Source organism: Glycine soja, chromosome 1 (genome assembly GCF_004193775.1).
Source record: "Glycine soja cultivar W05 chromosome 1, ASM419377v2, whole genome shotgun sequence".
Classification (NCBI taxonomy): Eukaryota; Viridiplantae; Streptophyta; class Magnoliopsida; order Fabales; family Fabaceae; genus Glycine; species Glycine soja.
In genome coordinates, this window is record NC_041002.1 from 416,541 (window position 1) to 438,457 (window position 21,917).

The following is a 21,917-nucleotide window of genomic DNA, read 5'->3' on the forward strand; positions in this document are numbered from 1 at the left end:
TTTTATTATAAATGGTAAAGATTTAAAAGTACAAATCACATTAGTTTTTTCAAAATCATATAACTTTTTAAAATTAGTTTTTTTTTTTTAAATCCTGACAACTTGTGTAGAATAGAACTATATAGTTCACTTTCTTATAAAATAAACTTTCACCATATAGATCATGTAAGTATACTACATATATCATTATAAAAAAAAAGTATACGTCATATATTCATATAAAAATAACTTTCATTATATTTTTTTGAAAAGAATAACTTTCATTATATAAATCTTGTCTACATATATACACAATCGTTTTATGTTTTGATGACTGCAATATCAAGTAGGTTAATAAAAACCTAATTTATTTATCATTGAGAAAATAAAACGTAATTTGAATTAAAAAGAAAATGACAAGTTTGTCTTGAATTTTGTCAAAAACAGTAATTTTGATCATTTTTTTGTGGGGAGAGATAAATCAGATATTTTATTAGCGATAACTGCTGGAACTGGAACACTAACAGAGCAGAAAGCATGGAACTCAAACTCCACACATCAATGGCTTCCATTCCACGCGCAGTCTTCACCCATTCCTCTTCATCCATTCCTTTCTGCGCCTACGTGGTCCCCAATGCCAGCAGGCGCCGAAACGGCACCAACAACAGTCGTTCCACTCACAAAATCCCTCCTTTGTGTAAGGGGAACCTTCCCAATGAACAGAAATTGCAGCTCGACCATCAAAACCAAAACGCCCCATTACCCTTGAATGTGGACTTGGTGTCCCTGTGTGAAGAGGGTAACCTTGATCAAGTATTGGAACTCATGGGTCAAGGTGCTGTTGCTGATTATCGCGTTTATCTCGCGCTCTTGAATTTGTGTGAGCATACAAGGTCGCTTGAATCGGGCAAAAGGGTCCATGAATTCCTGAGAAGATCGACCTTTCGTAGGGACGTTGAATTGAGCAACAGATTGATCAGAATGTACTGCAAATGTGGCAGTGTGAAGGATGCACGCCGAGTGTTTGATCAAATTCCGGAGAGAAACATCTCTTCGTGGCATTTGATGATTGGTGGGTACGCAGCCAATGGTTTAGGGTGTGATGGTTTATTGGTTTTTCAGCAGATGAAGCAAGCAGGGGTGCCACCTGATGGGGAAACTTTTGAATTGGTTTTGGCTGCATGTGCACAGGCAGAAGCTGTGGAAGAAGGGTTTTTACACTTTGAGTCCATGAAGGAGCATGGAATTGTTCCTAGCATGGAGCATTACTTGGAGGTTATTAACATTCTGGGGAATGCTGGTCAGTTGAATGAAGCTGAGGAGTTCATTGAGAAGATACCAATTGAGCTTGGAGTTGAGGCTTGGGAGTCTCTTCGAAATTTTGCACAAAAACATGGAGATTTAGATCTTGAAGATCATGCGGAGGAGGTGTTAACATGTCTTGATCCTTCAAAAGCCGTTGCTGATAAACTTCCCCCGCCTCCAAGAAAGAAGCAGTCTGATATGAACATGCTAGAGGAGAAGAATAGGGTGACTGAGTATCGGTATTCTATACCCTATAAAGAAGAGGCTCATGAGAAATTGGGAGGTTTGAGTGGGCAGATGAGGGAAGCAGGTTATGTGCCGGATACAAGATATGTCCTCCATGACATTGATGAGGAGGAAAAAGAGAAGGCCTTGCAATATCATAGCGAACGTTTGGCAATTGCTTATGGCCTCATCAGTACACCACCGAGGACTACACTGAGAATCATCAAGAACCTACGCATCTGTGGGGACTGCCACAATGCAATTAAAATCATGTCAAAGATTGTTGGTAGGGAGCTAATTGTTAGGGATAACAAGCGATTCCATCATTTCAAAGATGGAAAATGCTCCTGTGGAGATTATTGGTAGTGTTGGTAAAAGTACTCAACTGTACATATATCGATTGATGCTGTACTGCTAGATTGTTTCTTATTTTGTGACAAAAATGTAAGGTTCAAATCCTTAGTCGGGCAGATCAAAGAAATTTTTGTTCCATCTATGAATTGACCTGTGTGGTGTCTTTCTATCTGTCTTACATGTTTGTCAGTAAAGATTGAGTGGCTGATAATGTGCTAAATTTCCATCTAACAATAATTGGTATGCTGCATATTTTTTTATGTTGGCTCCTGAAATATGCTATATTGCGTTTTTACAAATGTGCTTCTTGTAGCCTAGAATTTAGATAGCATCTACATTCCTATAGATGGAATATGAAGAGTTTTCTTTGCTGTCCCCATTATTTAAATAGTAACACTTGCAAGATCAACCTTTACTTCCATACAAACATGAGTATATTGCGATGTTGAATCCTGCAGTATATGCAAGACATTTTCTGTCCGAAGTAATTTGTAGATATCTTATTTACCATTGGGTATTAAATTAAGAACAACAATAGCCCACGAAAATTGGAAGGTAATAGAAATCTGGTGAGTGCTTAGAATAAACCAAATGCAGTGAAGAGATATTAGATATCAACATTTCTAAATGATTCTCTACTTACACATCCAAAAGGGTCAATTAATCTTTTATTTATAAGTACATGATTTGTCCTAACTAAACAACATACGCAATGTTTCTTCAAATGATGAAATGAATGAGACCTTAATCAAAGGGGTCATTCCTTGGTAAGGTGTACAGATGTATATGTTGTATCCTATTTGGAGATGGAATATAAGCTCCATCTCGCCGTACAACTTGAAAGAATGCAGTGTGCAGCTACAATTATGTATGAATAACAGTCAAATTCACAGAGATGAAGAAGCCAGTTTGAAGTCTATGGGGTTGTTAGCAGGCTGAAATGGAAAGGGGATCATTTTATATTATTACGGCGAGGATGTCTGGCTGATTCCTTTGTTGGTTACCATTTCAATTTTCAACCGCAGCTTCATCTCTTGATGGAACTCTCAGGTATGATTTCATAGTATCATAAACTGTAAAGCCGATGGCCACAGATGGAACAACCTGAATTACAAAAATCATCTCTTAGCTATACAGAATGATTTTAGAGTGTCGGGCGGTTACATTAATAAGCTATTATTTTTTTATCACCTTTATGTAATTGATTCTCAGCCCTGAAAACAGTTGCTTCCAGCCTTGCTTTTGGGAAATCGAAACAATAGATTTAAGAGTCCCCTTCAATTCAGCATAATCAGATGGCAGGAGTTTTTTAACCTGGCCAGACGGTTGTCAACTTTGTACCATGTTGATATCTACCAAATCATTATCTGGATGATCAGATGAAGTAAATTACCTGCATTTGCCTCCTAACCACTTCAAGAGGATACGTGATGGTCTGACCCAATAACCCTGCCACAGATCCACACGTGAGTTTGGCCATGATACTTTTATTGGACTCCTCGGGGACATGGCGCTTCATTTCCTCTCAGAAGTAGAATTTCAAACCCGCATATGGGAATATTCCAATAAGAGTTGGAGCTGTTGCCATGAACAAAATGAAGAGTGTTGCATCACCAATGCAAGAGTGATATACGATACAAAAGATATATGGTGATTTAAAGTCATACCCACTCCACGATAGAGACCCCTAATGCCGCCCTCTCTACAAGTCTTTGCAAGACAATCAAGGATCCCTCTGTAAACTTGTTCATTATTAACCATCCCGGAAGCATTCAACTTTGTTGGACTAACAATCTGCAGTTTCTAATGCAAATAATTGGTATAAATAAATGAATGCATATGGCAAAACCTTTCCCTCCAGTTTCTAACCCCCCAATAAAGAGATGATAAGATACTTCTTTTTGAGACAATATCAAAAAATTTATAATAATTCACGCTGTTCAACTAACTGATTTAGATCCCGCTGATAAAGATAAGATACTTTACCTGATAAGCTAACTTGGTTCAAGTCAAGTCAAGTGGATAGGTGAAAAGTACAGCTGTCCCTCCAGAGAGTGAGCCTGCCACAAGGTCAAGGGTAGGGCCTTTCCAAACATGAGTAAAAGTTTGTATAATCCGTCTGCGGTATTCCTCATATGACATATAATGAATAGCTGCGTAAGGAATAATCCTTGCAACACTTCTCCATTTCCTCTGCAATTCATGACCAAGAAGATGATTAATTCAATTGATACATGAAAATTGCAGTTGTTGTTGTGATCAATTGAAGTCAGAAAAACCTGTAGAAACCCAAAAGGCCTTCGGTTTTGGCAATTCTGACAGTTGATCCAATCAGCCCTGTGCTCTGAAACTCGGCCCTTCGTGTCTGCAATAAAAGAGTCAATTGAAAATTAAGCTGTTGTGTTGATCAATTTTAAAGTAAATACTAATTATAATTTTTTTGTCTTAACTCTCCTGGTTCATTGGGAGAAAAAGACTCTAACTAATTTGGAGTTTGCTAAAAAGAAAAGTAAAGTCTGATTAACCATAACTTTAGCACATTAATAACTTCTACCAAATCACTTGGATAGATACTAATTACAATAATATGTTTATGTGGAGTAAGTGCATTTTAATTTTGAAGATGAAAGAAAAGAGGAAAAGGTATGGGTTATTGAAGTAAGGTAAGAAAGAAAGCATGGAAGGGACCTGAAAGAGAATCTTGACATGTTGGAGAGGAGTGACCACGGTCTTGGCAAAGCCGCCGGCAAGTAGTTCCTTGGCGAAAGAGGCATGTGATCGACCACGTCGTTCTTCCCGTCTTCTTGCCTCTGCTTCGCCATTCAGAGAAACAGTAACAGGAAAACAAAAATAACGAATTCTATTAAATTCTTGAATTGCGTGAGTAATTGGTTGTTGAATAGAATTGAACAAGTGTCATTTATGTATGTTTCCAACATCCAACACTTCTACTATTATTTAACCATTACTAAATAATTACTTCTTTTCTTTCTATACATAATTTAAATATATCTTTTTTTATCAGTGAAAATTAATGATAATGTGAAAAATTTACAATAACTATGTACTATGTTCAATCAATCCCTGACTTAAATATATATCTCAAAACAAAGGATATCCTTTGCTTTAGAGGGATGTTCTTTTTTCACTCCAAAAGCTTGCTTCAATTTTTATGCTTCTTTGCCTCCACATTTTTTTTTCTACCTGCATTTTTCTCATACGCTAATTTAAGAATATTATTTCAGGAACATCATATTTAAACTGTAATAGTTTGTGGGGATCAAGAAAAACCAGCTCTGATCACTTATCCAGATATAGCGCTAAATCGTAAGTGGAGTCATTTCATTCTCCTTGCTGCCAATTACTCTTGTTTAAAATGTCAGGAATCATAATTTCTTCCTGCTGTTCTAAAATTTATTGCTTAGTTGTTTCTGGACATGTCAATGATTGTATGTGTATGTTTGATTCTATCCTCTTAATTTAATATGAAAACCTGAGGCATTATTTTGTTTCTATGTATTGAGGCAGATATGTCATGTTTCCAAGGATTATTTTTCTGTCCAGAGGCAGCTTCTTTGCTTCTTCACAACTTCTGCATATATCATATCAGTCCTCCTGGGAATGAGATTTGCAAGTTTATCTACTTGAATGAACTTTTTATTGCATTTAAAACTGAATATTATTATTTACATAGTTTATCTGGAAATTCCACAAGAGTTCTTGTAGTTGGGAGCTGCTGCAATTTGTCCTGATGATCCAGTTCCTTCTGCTGAAGACTTAGCAGATCAAATAATTGAGGATCTCAATTATTTTCGGTAACTACCATATAACTTCTCTGTTTTATTTTTTTGTATTGTTAGCTTTCATTTTTTGAAATTGTTCCGTGTATTTGAGAACACATCCAACATAGAAAGTGATCGATCTTTTGTGGTTCTTTTCATAGTTATGCCCTAAAATTAAAAGGGAGCAAGAGAACATTGCATATATTTTGGGAAAATCTAATGTGTGTGATATTTTACTGATTTCATGAACTATTTCCTTGTCCAGGCTTGGTGCAGTGATGTGCATGGGAATATCGTCTGGTGCTTATATCCTTTCACTGTTTGCAGTATGTACCTTATTTGACTTTGAAGAGAGGGGGATGTTTAACCAATTCTTAGTAGTTTTTTTTTTATTATTTAAAAACCTAATTATGGGTAATAAGTTTTGATATGAAGTCAATCTTATTTTTTTGTTATTTTTCCCTATTTTGATGCAGACCAAAAAATATAGGGAGCGTGTTCTTGGTTTAATACTTGTATCTCCCTTTTGCAAATCTCCTTCTTGGACTGAATGGTTTTATAACAAGGTTCCTTTCAAATGCCTGCAGACTATGCATTCATGAGTTGTTTAGTTTGATAATTTTACTAAACTAAGACTGCTTCTAATTTTAGGTGATGTCAAATTTGCTATATTTCTATGGTGTGTGTGGCTTGTTGAAAGAGTGTTTGCTCCAGCGGTACTTCAGCAAGGTATTGTAATGCAAGGATCTTAGCCCTCTTGTATTTCCTTGTTTATTTAGTATTTACGAGTTTTCCTGGTAACAGGAAGTTCGTGATAATGCTGAATTTCCAGAATCAGAGATAGTTCAAGCTTCCAGAAAAGTAAGTGCTAAGCTAATTTAGTTCCTACCCTTGTGCTGCCTCATAGCTGAAATATAATTTTTTTTTCCTTACTCTTTCTTCTTATCTCTGCTGCATTTACCTCATTTTGCTGGTTCTTTCTCTTGTTTTGTTTCCAGCTACTAGATGAGAGAAAGGGCATCAATGTCTTTCGGTTTCTTCAGGTTATCAATGAGTAAGAGCTGCTACATAGTTGTCACTTGCTTCACCATATTTATTTATTTATTTTAGGTCCTATTTGGATAAACTTATCCACAAACACTTATAAGAGAAGAAAATAAGAAGTAAAATGAACCAGGTTTCTTTTACAAGCTAAAATAAACTCGTGTATGAGAAAAACTCGATTCATTTTTACCTTGTTATTTGCTTCTCCTACAAATGCTTTGTAGAAAAGTTTATCTAAACAGGCCTATACTTAAACCGAGTTATCATATTTACGTGCAGCAACTTGTACGTAGGAGACCTGATATAATGGAAGGATTGAAGAGACTAAAATGTGGTACGCTTATTTTTCTTGGGGACAGTTCTCCTTTCCATTCGGAGGCTCTTCATATGACTTCAAAACTTGCTAGGAGATACACTGCCTTGGTCGAGGTACGTGGAATAATTGTGAATGCATGCACACATGTTATGCAAAACTAGGTTTGAGAGTGGAATGAATGAATGATTTGGCAGGTCCAGGGTTGTGGATCAATGGTTACAGAGGAACAGCCACATGCAATGCTGGTCCCAATGGAGTACTTTTTAATGGGATAATGTCATTTCTGTGACAGCCCGAGGAACCCTCTTAGTCCATCTTGCATCTCTCCCGAGACTCCCTGATTTTTAACACATCCTTCCCAGTTAGAAATCTCTTTAATTTCTCACCGAGACACCCAACTTCCGTTTTGATTCTCTCATTATATTTTTCTCTGTTACAATATTAATTCATTTCTTTAATCTTAAATGAGTTATAATCCAATGTGAGAATTATTATAGACCTTTTGATATCCGTGAGTTTTATGAATAAAAATAAATGAAGAGCGAGAAAAGAATAATCTTTCATAATCCGGTACATTAAGATTTGAATTCTTCTAATTGAAGTGTCTATGTGAAGAGTGAAAAATGAATAATCTTACTTTAAACAAATTTGCTTTTAAAGCAACAGATGAAGAAGAGTTACCATGCCAATTTCCTTCTCATTCCTATATTTCGTCACACCAGCAATTTTTTAATCATTTCGAGTTCATCTCTTGACTTTTCAACGCCTAACAGTTGTTCTGTCCTAACTAACTAAACTTATGTTACTGAACTCTTCAACGTCAAGACTATTTCATTTCAATGCGCTAACAAAGCAATATAAAATAGTAACTAGTAAGTGTTGGATTGTGATAGAAAGTAAGTTTTTCTTTAGTGCAAATATTTTTAGAAGGTGGGGACCATAGGAAACTTACTATAATAAGCTTAACACTTCAATTCATCAAAAGAAAATCATTTTCCAAACCTTTCTAGCAAAATAAATGATGAGACATTTGCATATTTACCGTGCATCTATCTAATTTGCCATTAAAAAGAAAAACCAATTTAGTTATAAAAATGTTACAATTTCTAATAAAGTAAATTAAGAGACACTTGCAAATTTAAAACAGTTCAATTAAGAGTTAGAGCGCCACGGCCACTAGTTAATGGTTAAATATTTAAATAGTATCTAAGATTCTATAAATTTATCTTCCTTTATGCAAATTCATCCGGAGTTAGTAGCATATCCTGATATCCAAATTATCCAAAGTCAAAAGCAAAGAAAAAGTGAGCCAGAGAGAAGGATAGAAAGGGAAAAGACGTGTCCACTTCCAAATTGTGGATTGTGGATAAGAAATTTCAGTCTTAAGTATAACACATTACTAACATAAATACAAATAAAATGAAATACTCAACATCTTAAGAAAGTGTCAGTGCAACTGCAACGTGACTGCACTAAACTTGTTGGAGCCCTGCTGAACTGAATTCACAAACCAGGGAAACATAATGCTGACAAAACTGATGAGGCAGCATGCAACTTCTCACCACCTCTTGAGACCTCTTATCATGTAAAGGATCCCTCCAATGCACTACATAATAACAAGGGACTGTGGTATCTAGTTGGAGTAGGTAAATAACATGATTACACAGATAACAGTTTGTTATTCTAGCTTTATGCATCTGTATCCGAAACAGGATCCTCAACTTCACTCTCACCACTTGAACTATCATCTGCGGCTAAAGTACTGGCTTTGACTGGCTCAGAGTTTTGATGGAGGTCATATTTGACAAATTTAATTTTCTTTTCACTATGTTTTCCTTTTCGTTTTCGAGCTCCATTATCGGATAACTTCATAGTTTGGGCAGCAGCTACAAACGCATCACTAATCAATTTGTTTTGCTTATCATTGTCGCCTGCATGTCCCTCTTCCCCAATATTATCCACATAAAAAAGGTCATCATCTGCTACCTTGCCCTCCAAGTTACCAGCTGGGTGCTCAGTTTGAGAAATATCAAGACCTGATGTAGCATGGCTTTTTAAAACATCATCTTCGAAAACTCTGATCCCTCGATTCTCAAGGCTCAGCAGCCAATCTAGTAAGTAAATTAAACACAAGGAATTGATGAAATATGTTAGGTGTATAATGCATTGAGCACAATTTCTCCAATCCAAAATATAAGTGCCAGATCAACTTACTTATAAGAGCTCTGGGGGAGGATCCATTTGCTCTGCCAGTTTTTTCCTCCAAACCATTCTGGCTTGTAACCCATTTAATTATTTGCAATGGCAATCGAGAAGCAGAAAATGCCTTAATATAAGAGACAGCTCTATTCTGATCACCAAGCCCCCTACATTAAAGACAGAATTAGAAATTATGCTATGCAAGGACAATGAGAGAACTATATATGTATAATACAATAATTAATTCATCGTAGTATCATACCTAAAATACTCCACAGCCTTGTGAGTAACAATCAATCTGGTCAAGGTAAGGTTTTTTATGTACTTGACATTGAGATAGAAGAAAGGGTAGTCCACCAATAGTACAGCATCAAATAGAACTTTCCTTGATAGAATTTCATCTTCAGGTTTCTGCACAGACAGCAATAGAAGGAAGCACTACTTAGAATCCCTACATTCTGATAAATGGACTCAGGAAATAAACAAGGGTAAGTGTAAGTCTATGAAGAGCTGGATTGTACAAGTGATAGCCCTAGTCCATAAACTTATGGTGTTGGACTTATGTGCAATAAAAATAGGAACAAGTGTCTGCTATGATTACTTATTGCAGATATGAAAGAAACCATAAACTTATGGCAAATATGTACAAGGATGAAATACCAACCAGTATTGAGATCAGAGGCAAAGGTGTCTCTATTGTCGTTCTCATAAGGATCTCTGGTTGCACAAAAGATAAATCCACATTAAATTAGGAACTAGAAAAATGGGAATCAAAGCAAGAGAAAAGTTAAATTAAATGATCAAATGCTTCTAATGGAAATTCTTCCATGAGCCAGCTAAGTTACCACACAAAGATATAAGTAAACTTGGTCCATAGAAGTTCAAGCATCTCAGAGTGGACATTAACATTAGGCAAATGCTAACCAGTGCCCTAAGGGCATTGTTTAAGGAACTTAAAGTATAAATGTTTTTATTAAGAGGCGAAAAATTGCACTGATCTTTTTTCCGCTCTCCTATGATTTCCACAATAAATATTTTCTCCTTTTAGTTCCATAACCAATGCCATAAGGACACTGGTTAGGAAGACCTTGACAATATAGTGCAGAGCTATAACTTTATTGCTACACTCAATTGCATGAACTACTATAAGTCTTTACCTAATGCCAAGAAACTTACGGAGTTAAAGTCACACTGACACGGATAAGGAAAGTAGTGGGAAACTGAAATATAAATCCTTACTGACCCAAAAAGTGTATGTTCTGAAAGCTAGATATTGAGCCAACAGCCCAACTCTTGAGATTCATTTCCAACTCATCCCTTGACGTTACCAAATGAAAAGAAAGGCAAAGTTTCATGAAAAACGCTTCCATGATGACAGCACCACCCAAGTAGCCACCATGAAACTCTCTAGAACAAATCCAGCCACAAACATCACCGCTCACAAGAGGCAACAAAGATTTAAACCCTTCATCATCACCATTCATGTCCACCGAAACACGAGCCAAATCAGTAAAAGGCAAAATCAAATTCACGGAATCAGTTTCCTCCTTATAAACCTTGTTATCACAGCAAATGCTTATATACCCAAGAACTACATCCACCAAAGACTTCACCTCCCTCATTGCTTTCTTCTCTCTCTTCAATATCAATTCCCTCCCAAACAGCTCCACAATCACTCCGTGCATCGCGAAAACAACAGGAGCCAGCAAAGCGATGCTCTTCGAAGCACAAATAGAGGCCGAACACGCAGATAGCAACTTAAACAAGTCTTTTGCGGCCAATATTCGATCCAAGGCATCACCTTTCTCCGAGTTACGACCACGAAAGTTAATTGCAGCGTAGACCCATATCACCTCAAAGGATGAATCAACCTTCGCTTGCATCAATTCGTAAAACGCATCGACGAAAGGAGAAAAATTTGGGGATTCTTTAGGAATCTCGGCCAAAAGGTCTTGCATGGAATTTTTCAGCTTGAGGGCGTAGTTCTCACCCACGAGAGGGACCAAGCCGGTGATCTCCATTTAGAGCAGAAGTAGAGAGAATGTTTAATCGGTGTTCAACGGTACAAAACTGATATTTCTAGGGTTTATGAGAGAAAGGGTTTTACGTTTTAGTATGATTTGGGCCCGGTTAGAATCGGATTTTAGGCGATTTTCTTTCAATAATAAGATAATTATATTAAAAAATATTAACATTGATATATATAATACTAAAAATTTTAATATATATATAAGTTCTATACAATTTTGATCATTTATATATGTAAAACTTACATGTATATTAAATATTTTAGTGATATATATATTAAAATTAATTATTTTTTTAATATAATTGATTTGTTAACTCAATTAATTATAATGTCAGTTTAATAATACGGAAGGCAAAACTTTAAGACATACATAGATTATTAATTTTAAATTATTTTATAAAATATATTTTTAATAATTTACAGAAGAATAAGAAATAAAAAAAAGATAAAGATAAATTTTTTTAAAATATGTTGGAACAGAACGAATAACCCTTGACTCCAACGTGGTCTATATAGAAAATTGGAATTTTTTTTACTGGAAAAATTGAAATCTGAATCTTTAAAATTGAGAGAGTACTACGTGTCATCTTTCATCTTATTGGTGGAGAATGTGGGAACTAGTATATTTTTGCTTACCTGGACCAATCACATGAGCTAAAAATGTGTTTTTTAAGAATGTAACAAAACCAAGAATTTAGCTTTATTTTAAGGGTATATAACAAGAGTTTTTATTTTATTTGGTGTTACTCACCTCACGTACCCACCAAATTGTACCATCCAATTTGGTGAAAAAATTGATCTTTCGGGCAGAACAGCGTGTGTTGGGAAGATGAAGATGAAGGGGGTGTTGTGGGTTGTAGTTGTAACAGTGGTGGTTGCAGCATGGATTCCCCTTTCACACTGTTCAAAGAAACCGGTGGGGGTGGCTAGAAAGGAGGACATTCCGTACATCAAGTGTCAAGTGTGTGAGAAGCTCGCTAAAGAGTTGTATCAGCAGGTTCAAAACAAGCAAGCTGAGATCGCTCCCAAAAAGGTTCTTTTCTTTTGTTTTTGATAATGGCTTAAATTTTTGTTTTATGTTGAATCTATAATAAAACAATCATTTTGTTTTTTGTTCTTGACAATTAGGAAACAAACGTAAAAATTGAGTGTTGATTAGGGATAAGAGACATATTTACTCTCTTTGGTGGTATATATTATATTGAATGATTTTATGTGTGTTAGATCTCGGAGTACCAAATCATTGAGATAGCGGAGAATGTTTGTAATCTGAAAAAGGTAGAAGCGGATTGGATATTGCGCATAGATATTGTGGAGAAAGAAGATAGGCTGGAGGTAAGAGGACTCAACTTGTTTGATGAATGACTCGTGGAATTTTTGTTTTCAGTTTCACATTTGCTGTGCCATTTTCTCCCACCTTTGCATGTGCTTTCTTTGACTTTGTGGTAATACTTGGATGTTGTTTTTTCCAACTTCATTTCTTACTTATCAGCTGGTGGAACAAGACTCTGAAGGACAATGTAATTCTGAATGCAAGACAATTGAGCGAGCCTGTCAAGAGGTGTGTGTATATTTCAAATTCAAATTGCATTCTCTGTCAATTCTTTTGTTTGTCATTAGTAACTTACATCTTCTCGTTTGGTTCTGAAAATGACTAAATAATGTGAGAGAGAGTAGAAAAAAAGGAACAAGTTTCATCTAATGTCTATTCTCAATCAATTAAGAACACTATGTTGATGTTGTTGCACTGTTCATCATCTGAATTGTACTTTCTGTGTTGGTTATGTATTTGTTGTATATTTCAAATATCCACATTTCAAGATGGTACTAAGATCCTATTTTTCCTCCACGACGATAAGGAGCTAAAAGACCTACTACTTTTATTCCTGTTTCAGAAGGGCTAATTTTGTATCTAATTGTATAAAGGCAGGCGCAGATCTATGAATGGGAGATGTTGTGTGAGCATCTAGAGTCCCACTGCCACTAAATCAAGATTAATGGTTAATGATTTGGATAGTTTGCCAGATTCTATAAATTTTTCTTCCCTACCGCACCACAACAGAAAAAAAATGTTAACCTTTCACAATTTTTTTTTTAAAAACAATCCTTTTTCATAGAATACAAAATTGCCTTCTTCATTTATGCAAAAGCAAAGGAAATGTGAACAAGAAATTTCAGATATAAAATATCATCTTCATTTATGAATATGTTAGGTGTATTAGTGTATATAATGCATTGAGAACCATTTCTAAGTCCAAAATATAAGTGCCAGATCTACTTACTTAGAAGAGCTCGGGTGTAGGATCCATTTGCTCTTCCAGCTTTTTCCTTCAAATCATTCTAGCTTGTAACCCATTTAATTATTTGCAAGGGCATTTGAGAAGCAAAAAATGCCTTAATATAATAGACAACTCTATTATGATCACCAAGCCCTGGATATTAAGAAAAAATTAGAAATTTTGCTCTGTAAGAACAGTGAGAGAACTATATATACGTAATAAAATACTCTACAGCCTCGTGAGTAACAGTCAATCTGGTCAGGGCAAGGCTTTTTATGTACTTGGCATTTGGATAGAGGAAAGGGTAGTCCACCAATAGTGCAGCATTAAACAGAACTTTCCTTGACAGAATTTCACCTTTAGTTTTCTGCACAGACAGCAATAGAAAGGACTACTTAGAATCCCAACATTCTGTCGAATGGACTCAGGAAATAAACTACTAAGTCTATGAAGAGCTGGATTGTACAACTGATATCCCTAGTCCATAAAATTATGGTGTTGGACTTTTGTGCAATGGAAATGGGAACAAACGCTTGCTGTGGTTGCTTATTGCAGATATGAAAGAAATGGCATAATCTTGTGGCAAATACTGTAGAAGGATGAAATACCAAGCAGTATGGAGATGATAGGCAGAGGTGTCTCTAATGCTGTCCTCATAAGAATCTCTGGTTGCACAAAAGATAAATCCACATTAAGCTAAGAACCCGAAAAGGGAAAATCCAAGAGAAAAGTTAAATTAAATGATCAAGTGATTCTAATGGGAATTCTTCAATGACCCAGCTAAGTTCCGTAATGAAAAAATTAGAAACAAAATGTTATGGACAAAAATGCAGCAGAAATATATATTAACTGGCCCATAGAAGGTCTTGCATTTCAGAGAGGACATTGTAGTGCGGAGCTATAACTTATTGCTATACTCAATTGCTTGAGCTGCTATAAGTTTTTGCCTACAAACTTGCATATTTAAAGTCACACCGACACAAATAAGGAAAGTAGTAAGAAGCTGAAATATAAACTTGCATATTTAAAGTCACACCAACATGGATGACAGCACCTGCCATGTAACCAACATAAACTCTCTAGAACGAATCCAGCCACAAACATCACGGCTCACAAGAGGCAAGAATCAAACCCTTCATCACCATTCATGTCCACCCAAACACGAGTCAAATCAGTAAAAGGTAAAATCAAATTCATGGAATCAGGTTCCTCCACATAAATCTTCTTATCGCAACAAAAGCTTATATACCGAAGAACTACAGCCACCAAAGACTCGACCTCCCTCATTGTTTTCTTATCTCTCTTCAATCTCAATTCCCTCCCAAACAGCTGCACAATCGCTTTGTGCACCACAAAAACAACAGGAGCCAGCAAAGCGATGCTCTTTGAAGCACAAACAGAAGCTGAATACACAGATTGCAACTGAAACAACCCTTTTGCGGCCAATATTCTATGTTGATGTTGTTGCTCTGAAAATGACTAAATAATGTGAGAGAGTAGAAAAGAGGAACAAGTTTAACTTAATGTCCCTTCTCAATCAATTAAGAACAGTGTTGATGTTGTAGCACTGATCATCATCTGAATTGAACATGTTGTGCTGGTTATGTATTTGTTGTATATTTCAAATTCCGATATCCACATTTCAAGGTGGTATACTATAAATTTTTATGCTGGGATATTTGTCAATACTAAATTGGTAATGTGGCATTTGCAGGTCATAGGATATTCTGATACCGATGTTGCCGAATATTTATATAATTCCAAGCCTGATATTGATTCATTGCGCAATTATCTCTGCAAAGATCTTTCTAAAGCATGCAGTAGCAAGCCACCTCCTGTCCCTAAGGTAACTATAGTTTGAAATTGATGCTTCTATTTACTTAATATGTTTATGTTTAGCATACAGCTTTCTTGTGAACTATGATTTTGCTAATGCATCGATATTGATTGTCATAAATACTCAATCTTCTTTTCTGTAGTACCAAGTTTGTTATTTCTGCTGCTGTATGGAATAAGTTTTGTGACCATCATTGGTGTGATGGTTCTCATGATTTGTCTCATATAGTTCGTGCATTTTGTGAAGCATTCAACTTGAGTTTGTGGAGTTTATTGTCAATCACGGAAAAAGAAAACAAAATGAAAAACTCTTGTTTGATTTTGAAATTCATGTGATGGCTCCAATGGTGGCCTAGGTAACAAATCATAGTATTGTAGTTTATGTTTACAAATTTCTTTCTTTTTTGATTTTGAAAATTATTTTTTCAAGATCACGACAGGCACTAATGCAATCATGAAATATTTTTCAGCATAAATAAGTGTTAATTCCCGAACCAAGGATTGTTCCCAATCACCTATTTTCAGTACGTGTATATATTAGACTTTATATAGTCCAAAAAAAACATTTTTTGACCAGAAATGCTGCTTCTCTCTACACTTACCTTCCATTTAATTGCTGGTCATCTCTTTTTCTTTTATTCTTATCTTGATACTCAAATGTGCTGCGAGCACCTTAGGATTAAAATACTAGTTACAATATTCATGTACTTCTATTTTATATAATTCTAAACATTGATTAATCTATCAATACCACAACCCTGCATGTTCAGGATGCAAATTCAATGTACTTCACTGATTAAATTTTCCCTTCTTTGGATTATGTAGTTTGGAAACTAGAATATTGTTTCTGCAATGATGGTATCTAATTTTGTATTCACTTAGGCATTATGTACTTGAGTTCTCATTGGAAGATCTTGCAAATTTCATCATGAGGGTATCTATTTGTGTGTTGCAGGACAGGGCTCCTGGTGAACCATTTGTTGCAAAGTCTTCCAAGGAGGCTGAAATGGAAAAGCTACTAAAATCTATGGAGGTATTTTACTTTTTGGTTTCCTTCTTGTTTTATAGTACATTTTATTAGTTGACAGTGTAAAAACTTCTACAGTGCATGTCTTTTAAAGTCTTACTTTTATGCTTCTGGTTATACATTATGATCGAATTGTATTTAATTCTGGTTCAGGGCATGCCAGGAGCACCCGGCATGAAAATGTACTCAAGAGATGATTTAATGAACATGAAGAATTTTGGTGGTGAAGATGGCGATGAAGAAGATGAGGATGATGATGATGATGAGGCCAGCTTCCCATCGAAATTGGTACTAATTGTCCCTTTCATTTATATTGATCGAAATATCTTGATGGAAACTGACTGTTAGAGTGAACTGGTTATTGTAGGGAAATGTTTTGAGAGCAAAAGAAAGTGGAAAAAGAGACTGGAAACAAATGGTAAAAAAGGGAATTGAGGACGCAAGCATGACACTGAAGAAACATGCAAACAAAGTTTCTAACCATATACGACAGTGGTGGAGGGGAAAGAGGAGAACCAATTCAAAGAAAGGAGGGAAGACAGAACTTTAGTGCTGATAATCTATCTCCTGATAGTTGAACAATTGCACAACATTTCCACCACGTTGGGTTATTGATATTACTACACCAAAGATGGACAAGAATTTAGAAGGGAATCAAATGAGAACTTCACAATCACCACTTGGAATGATTTGTTTTCCAGTCCAGGATTTGCTATCTAATGATGAGTATGAGGGTGGATGTATACTCGGTAACCTTTTAGAGGCTACACTTTTTTGAGATTTAATCATGGATATTTTTTAGACAAGTTTTGGAAATGTATTGTGCCCTCAATGATAATGTTTAGCAAAAATAACTTAGTTGAAAACTGAAAAGTTAAGTAAAAATTGAAAAGTATTTTTTTAATTGGAAATTGTTAAGTTGGTTTATTGAATTAAATGTATTTAAAAAATACGTAAAAGCATGGTTATGTTTATATGATTTTATCCAATTTTTGTTTTGTAGGAGAAAATGTGTTTTTAATTAACTATTGAATTATTAATATTTTTCCAAACATAATTTTTATTAAAAACTAAATAAAGTAGTAGTAAAGGATACAATAAGTGACAATTTTTTTACAAAGGATAAAAATATAAGTTAGTAAAATAAATTGTAATGTTTTTATTTTAGTTAAACAAGTTTATAAATTATAAATTAATCAAAATGGTTTGATAATAAACTATATATTCCGAAAGCTTGCTTTAATGTTACTCCTATTCAAATAATATTTTTTATGCAATTTGCTTTAATGTTTCAATCATGACTATCAGGATAAATAGCAATGCTTGGCAGCGAGGAATATATTTCAAAGCCTTTTTCAAAAGGCTTGGACTCGGCTCGTATGATGATTACACTTTGCAAGTAATCACGTGGTATTAGGATTCATCAAAGTGTGTTGCAGTTTTCATTTTAGTACAATAGGACACTAGTAGTAGTACAGCAGATTCAGATACTTCCCAAGCACGGCAGCATTTGCATGTATTTCTTGGTGACATATCATCCTCAGGGCAAGAGGGGAACAAAATAAATAGTAAACAATAAATAGACTTCAAATTTTATCATTACATCGATAACATAATTGAGCAATGATGAGACAGAATTCAAATAAAATAGGAAACAAGTTACATCCATTAAAAGGCAGCCTCTATCTTGAAATAGAAGCAGCAATTGTCAAAATCTTACAAATTGGAGAAACAATGGGAAAACACGAGCCAATATACCAGGTTCAACGCATCTTGTAGTACTGAACCCTTGAAACATTGCATCGCCTTCCATTCAATGAATACTTGAGCATTATATCAACATCCCGAGGATTTTTTTTATTTGGAGCAACAGCCATGCTCCCCACAATTGCCTCCCCCTCACAAATGGTCAAGACATCTTCCAGGTATAGGACTGTTTGTTTCCAATGCGTAGCTCGTGATCTTGGTCCTGCATAAATGCTCAAAAGGTGAGTGGTTTAACAAACATGGCACAACCCCCCACTCAAATGGATTTCCCTGACTAATATACAACAAAGGCATCGTCTCATGACAAACAATAAAAATCGTGGAAGAATGCTTCCACACAAGTTTCGGCAACCATTTGTTGGAGCAAATAAATCCAGCATAGTTTCAAAATAAACGTCAATTTTATTCAGTTTAGTTCAGAACAAATGTTGAAGTTCGATGAAACTTCTACATGCAAATTCTAAAACACCATTGAACCAACTTATTGTTCATCCTTTCTAATTTTATTCTCTCCCCTTTCTATTTTTCAAGAAGCTAATGCATTTAATTTTTATCAGGAAGTAGCATTTAGTGTACAAAATATATTTTTGCCAATTAACAGATTACATTACAGCAAGAGGAACTTTACTTGCATCTCTACTAGATGTAAATATGTAATAGACAAAACCAAAGACTCAGATAAAGAGAACTTGGGAAGTAAAATGGAATTAACCTGTAGAGAAGCCCATCAATTTATGACACTTTGTAAACGATACATCAAAATATGCAACAAGAGCATGAATATAGTCGTCACGTTCAGCTACAAGCTTAAAAGGTACTGTGAATGAAGCATCTCCAGGAGCCATCTTTGAGATATCCATTGTCTAAACAAAGAAAAACCAATCAGCGGATATCTTCCAAACAAAACAAGAATTCTTCCGCCAAATTAGAATGAAAAAAATTTACTGTTAAGGTATGAAATATCCAGTGCATGGTACAACAAATATACGAAACATCAGAGATTTATCAACCCACCTTGAGTAGCTGACAGTTTGTAGCAATCTGATTCTGGTCGACTGTGTCAACAAGAGGCTCCATTATGGCTTGCTTCTTGATGCAGCTCATGTCAAATCCATATACATTGTTCCAAACTGATATAGAAAATGAAAATGCGGTATAAGTAAATACACTCAATAAACTGAATGTCATTTCTTTTTTCCATAGAGTTAGAAATTCCAAGCTTTGTCAACACCATCCCACAGCAGCAATTGACATCAATTCTTTAATTTCAAATGTAAAAAAGAATAAAAGGACAAAAATTATCAAGTTGCATGCTGGTTAGAGTAGCAAATAAGCATCAGTTTGGATGTCTAGTTAACTGCATGCATAATAGACTCGTATACTCCAATTTACAAGAAGGTCAATAGCTTATAGCTCACACTCAATTTTATCTTCTTTATAGTCAGCATCTTCAATAGCAGTGAGATGGAGGGATGCTTTGTCTGGTAGCACAACTCCGCCATCCACCTAGGCAAAAAGGAGAGAAAGTTTCAAAAATGATGACCACACCAATCTAGTATAATCAACTATAATAAACTAATAAGCAAGGAGCACAGAACTTACAAGCCATTTGTCACGAGCATAGAGCACCGAATTTAACATATTCTCAAACAACAAGAAATATCCCATCCATTCTGAAATAATTATATCAACTTTAGCAACTGGAAGTTCAATTTCTTCAATCTTCCCCTTCAAAACTGTTACAACTGTAGAAACAAAGCAACATTATATTAATTATAGTGAATAACTCCTGCAGCTAAACCACATATACTGAAAATGAACTAGATGCAACATATAAATGGCATCACCATTAGAGTAACCATTAGCTTCAACAATCTCCTTTGCCATGTCAGCCATGTGGGAGCACTCAACCTGAGTTCACAAATTAAAAAATAATTCAATAATAATTTCTAAACCCCCGATATTATTGTGATTGGGAACAATTACAGGATAAAAGGGAAGTTAGTTACTTACCGCATAGACGTGTTCTGCCCCTGCTTTGGCACAAAATAGTGATAAAATCCCAGTCCCAGCACCAACATCAAGAACTACTTTATTCTTGAATAAAAACTTGTTCTGATAAATAACATTTTGATATGTCTTGGTTCTCACAGTGTCCTTCAACATCTCCTGCAACATAGAAACAAGTTATAACATAGTCCCTTTCTATGAAGTATGAAAAAAATTTGAATATTTGAAATTTGGTTTTCCTTGTAATTCATAGAATTGCTTAGACAGGTTGCAAATCCAAGAATAAAAAAAATATTAAACTTCAAACGAAACACCATGCTGCATCCCAGTTGAGCACACTTACTTCGTGAATTCCTACAGGCACAAACACAAACAGAAAAAGTAAATGAGTTTATTTAAGAACAAAACTGCAACACAAAGTGTGAGAGAAAGATACCCAGATGAAAAGGTAAAAACTTTGAGTTATTGGAATTAGGAATATACCAAAATGAGAGTAGGAATCGAAGTAATAGTCGGCGCTGGTTTTATCATCGGATTCTTCGATGTCGCACATGGATTGGTCGAGGTTGGAACTCTCGTCGACAGCCTCTTCAAAGCGAAGGTGGTTGTTATTCATGTCAGCGTCTTCCTTGCTTGAGGAGCACTGATTGATGTTGTTGTCGTTCTTTCGCTGACCCATCAAACTCTTCACCCTCTGATTGTAAAAATTAGGGTTTAAGGTTTAGCAATGTCACTGTTTTCCACCTTTGTCGTTGATTTTATATTACTAAGCAAATATGCCTTCATAAATTCTGAAATATTTTTGTCATCAAACGAAATTTATACAAATCTAATTATATGATGTTGTACTGTTTAATAAATCTTAAAAAAGAACCACTATTTAATAAACCTGATATAAAACTTACTTATTATAAACAATCTATTATTTATTATAATGTGTGATATACTAATTAAAAAACTAATAAATATTTTTCTGTTGAAAATGAAAATTAGTTTTTCCATATTTTTAATAACTAGTTAAAAAACTAATAAATACAAAAAGTTAATAAGGAGTAAATTACAATATTATAGTATTTATATATCTAACTTTTATCTATAAAATCCTTATTTTTAATTATTAATGTTCATAAAATACATTTTATATGTAATTGCGTCGTATCATAATTAAAATAATTATCATGTGTAGCACACAAAAAAGGTTTAGGTTTGTCAAAAATAATTAATGATGCACATCGTATCAATTCATACGCATTAATTCTTCAATGTATCAGTAAATCATTAAAATATAAAATATTTAATAATCAAATTTATTTTAAAAATAACTTTAAAAACCAAAAATGTTATACCAATATACTCAAAATAAAATATTTTAAAATACCACGATGAAAAATTAATTTTATTTAACGCAGTGAAATCATATTTAACAATATATAATTATGATTATGTTATAGAGTGTTAAATAAAATTATATTTTTATTGTGATTAATAAGAGATAATTAAAAAATAATAAACAGAAATAAGATTTTGGTGTGCAAATCATATATATTTCAGTCAAAAGATATTTCAAGAATATAAAAAAAATTGATCACACATGGCTATGAAAACAGTAATTGAGTTATTGAGGGGTTAGAATGACTAATCCGGTGTATCCAAAGCTATAATTGTGATGGGAAAACATGAATAAAAGAATTTATTATGAATCAAGGGAAACGAATTGACATGGAGTTAATATTGTAACTTAATTTGAATTAAAGTTTTGAATATA

General features: G+C 34.6%; 5 protein-coding genes and 1 pseudogene across 5 annotated transcripts; 3 read left to right on the forward strand and 3 right to left on the reverse strand.

The window, feature by feature from the left end:
• Positions 1 to 455: 455 nt before the first annotated feature.
• On the forward strand, positions 456 to 2,094 carry LOC114407290 (pentatricopeptide repeat-containing protein At2g15690, mitochondrial-like). The gene has a single exon (XM_028370345.1). The coding sequence runs from the start codon at positions 517 to 519 to the stop codon at positions 1,873 to 1,875; it is 1,359 nt and encodes a 452-aa protein (XP_028226146.1). The 5' UTR covers positions 456 to 516; the 3' UTR covers positions 1,876 to 2,094.
• Positions 2,095 to 2,507: 413 nt separating this feature from the next.
• LOC114406186 lies at positions 2,508 to 4,862 on the reverse strand (annotated as a pseudogene).
• Positions 4,863 to 6,008: 1,146 nt separating this feature from the next.
• Positions 6,009 to 6,789, forward strand: LOC114399800 (protein NDL1-like). The gene is made up of 4 exons (XM_028362046.1): positions 6,009 to 6,211; positions 6,297 to 6,374; positions 6,450 to 6,506; positions 6,644 to 6,789. The coding sequence occupies exons 1-4, from the start codon at positions 6,116 to 6,118 to the stop codon at positions 6,701 to 6,703; spliced, it is 291 nt and encodes a 96-aa protein (XP_028217847.1). The 5' UTR covers positions 6,009 to 6,115; the 3' UTR covers positions 6,704 to 6,789.
• Positions 6,790 to 8,325: 1,536 nt separating this feature from the next.
• LOC114407298 lies at positions 8,326 to 11,320 on the reverse strand. The gene is made up of 5 exons (XM_028370353.1): positions 10,448 to 11,320; positions 9,869 to 9,921; positions 9,467 to 9,615; positions 9,220 to 9,371; positions 8,326 to 9,116 (listed from the first exon to the last, which is right to left on the reverse strand). Exons 1-5 carry the CDS (start codon positions 11,223 to 11,225, stop codon positions 8,695 to 8,697), a joined length of 1,554 nt encoding a protein of 517 aa, XP_028226154.1. The 5' UTR covers positions 11,226 to 11,320; the 3' UTR covers positions 8,326 to 8,694.
• Positions 11,321 to 11,967: 647 nt separating this feature from the next.
• LOC114407308 lies at positions 11,968 to 17,279 on the forward strand. Its single transcript, XM_028370364.1, has 7 exons — positions 11,968 to 12,266; positions 12,458 to 12,568; positions 12,726 to 12,794; positions 15,227 to 15,358; positions 16,304 to 16,381; positions 16,529 to 16,663; positions 16,743 to 17,279. Exons 1-7 carry the CDS (start codon positions 12,063 to 12,065, stop codon positions 16,923 to 16,925), a joined length of 912 nt encoding a protein of 303 aa, XP_028226165.1. The 5' UTR covers positions 11,968 to 12,062; the 3' UTR covers positions 16,926 to 17,279.
• Positions 17,280 to 17,929: 650 nt separating this feature from the next.
• On the reverse strand, positions 17,930 to 20,901 carry LOC114407316 (probable protein arginine N-methyltransferase 1). Its single transcript, XM_028370376.1, has 9 exons — positions 20,636 to 20,901; positions 20,496 to 20,506; positions 20,156 to 20,311; positions 19,990 to 20,053; positions 19,745 to 19,887; positions 19,561 to 19,648; positions 19,157 to 19,272; positions 18,855 to 19,005; positions 17,930 to 18,344 (listed from the first exon to the last, which is right to left on the reverse strand). The coding sequence occupies exons 1-9, from the start codon at positions 20,829 to 20,831 to the stop codon at positions 18,139 to 18,141; spliced, it is 1,131 nt and encodes a 376-aa protein (XP_028226177.1). The 5' UTR covers positions 20,832 to 20,901; the 3' UTR covers positions 17,930 to 18,138.
• Positions 20,902 to 21,917: the final 1,016 nt, after the last annotated feature.

What these genes read in the sequence shown, in the direction of transcription:
- LOC114407290 (XM_028370345.1), top strand. Translation starts at nt 517, where the DNA reads ATGGAACTCAAACTCCACACATCAATGGCTTCCATTCCACGCGCAGTC.
- LOC114399800 (XM_028362046.1), top strand. Translation starts at nt 6,116, where the DNA reads ATGCAGACCAAAAAATATAGGGAGCGTGTTCTTGGTTTAATACTTGTA. An exon ending in CTGAATGGTTTTATAACAAG is followed by an intron (nt 6,212 to 6,296) that starts GTTCCTTTCAAA and finishes TTCTAATTTTAG; the next exon opens with GTGATGTCAAATTTGCTATA. An exon ending in TCCAGCGGTACTTCAGCAAG is followed by an intron (nt 6,375 to 6,449) that starts GTATTGTAATGC and finishes TCCTGGTAACAG; the next exon opens with GAAGTTCGTGATAATGCTGA.
- LOC114407298 (XM_028370353.1), bottom strand. Translation starts at nt 11,225, where the DNA reads ATGGAGATCACCGGCTTGGTCCCTCTCGTGGGTGAGAACTACGCCCTC. An exon ending in TGCCTCTGATCTCAATACTG is followed by an intron (nt 9,616 to 9,868) that starts GTTGGTATTTCA and finishes CTGTCTGTGCAG; the next exon opens with AAACCTGAAGATGAAATTCT. An exon ending in AAGGCTGTGGAGTATTTTAG is followed by an intron (nt 9,372 to 9,466) that starts GTATGATACTAC and finishes TCTTTAATGTAG; the next exon opens with GGGGCTTGGTGATCAGAATA.
- LOC114407308 (XM_028370364.1), top strand. Translation starts at nt 12,063, where the DNA reads ATGAAGATGAAGGGGGTGTTGTGGGTTGTAGTTGTAACAGTGGTGGTT. An exon ending in AGCCACCTCCTGTCCCTAAG is followed by an intron (nt 15,359 to 16,303) that starts GTAACTATAGTT and finishes TGTGTGTTGCAG; the next exon opens with GACAGGGCTCCTGGTGAACC. An exon ending in CCAGCTTCCCATCGAAATTG is followed by an intron (nt 16,664 to 16,742) that starts GTACTAATTGTC and finishes TGGTTATTGTAG; the next exon opens with GGAAATGTTTTGAGAGCAAA.
- LOC114407316 (XM_028370376.1), bottom strand. Translation starts at nt 20,831, where the DNA reads ATGGGTCAGCGAAAGAACGACAACAACATCAATCAGTGCTCCTCAAGC. An exon ending in GGGCAGAACACGTCTATGCG is followed by an intron (nt 20,054 to 20,155) that starts GTAAGTAACTAA and finishes TTGTGAACTCAG; the next exon opens with GTTGAGTGCTCCCACATGGC. An exon ending in ATTGATGGGCTTCTCTACAG is followed by an intron (nt 18,345 to 18,854) that starts GTTAATTCCATT and finishes GCATTTATGCAG; the next exon opens with GACCAAGATCACGAGCTACG.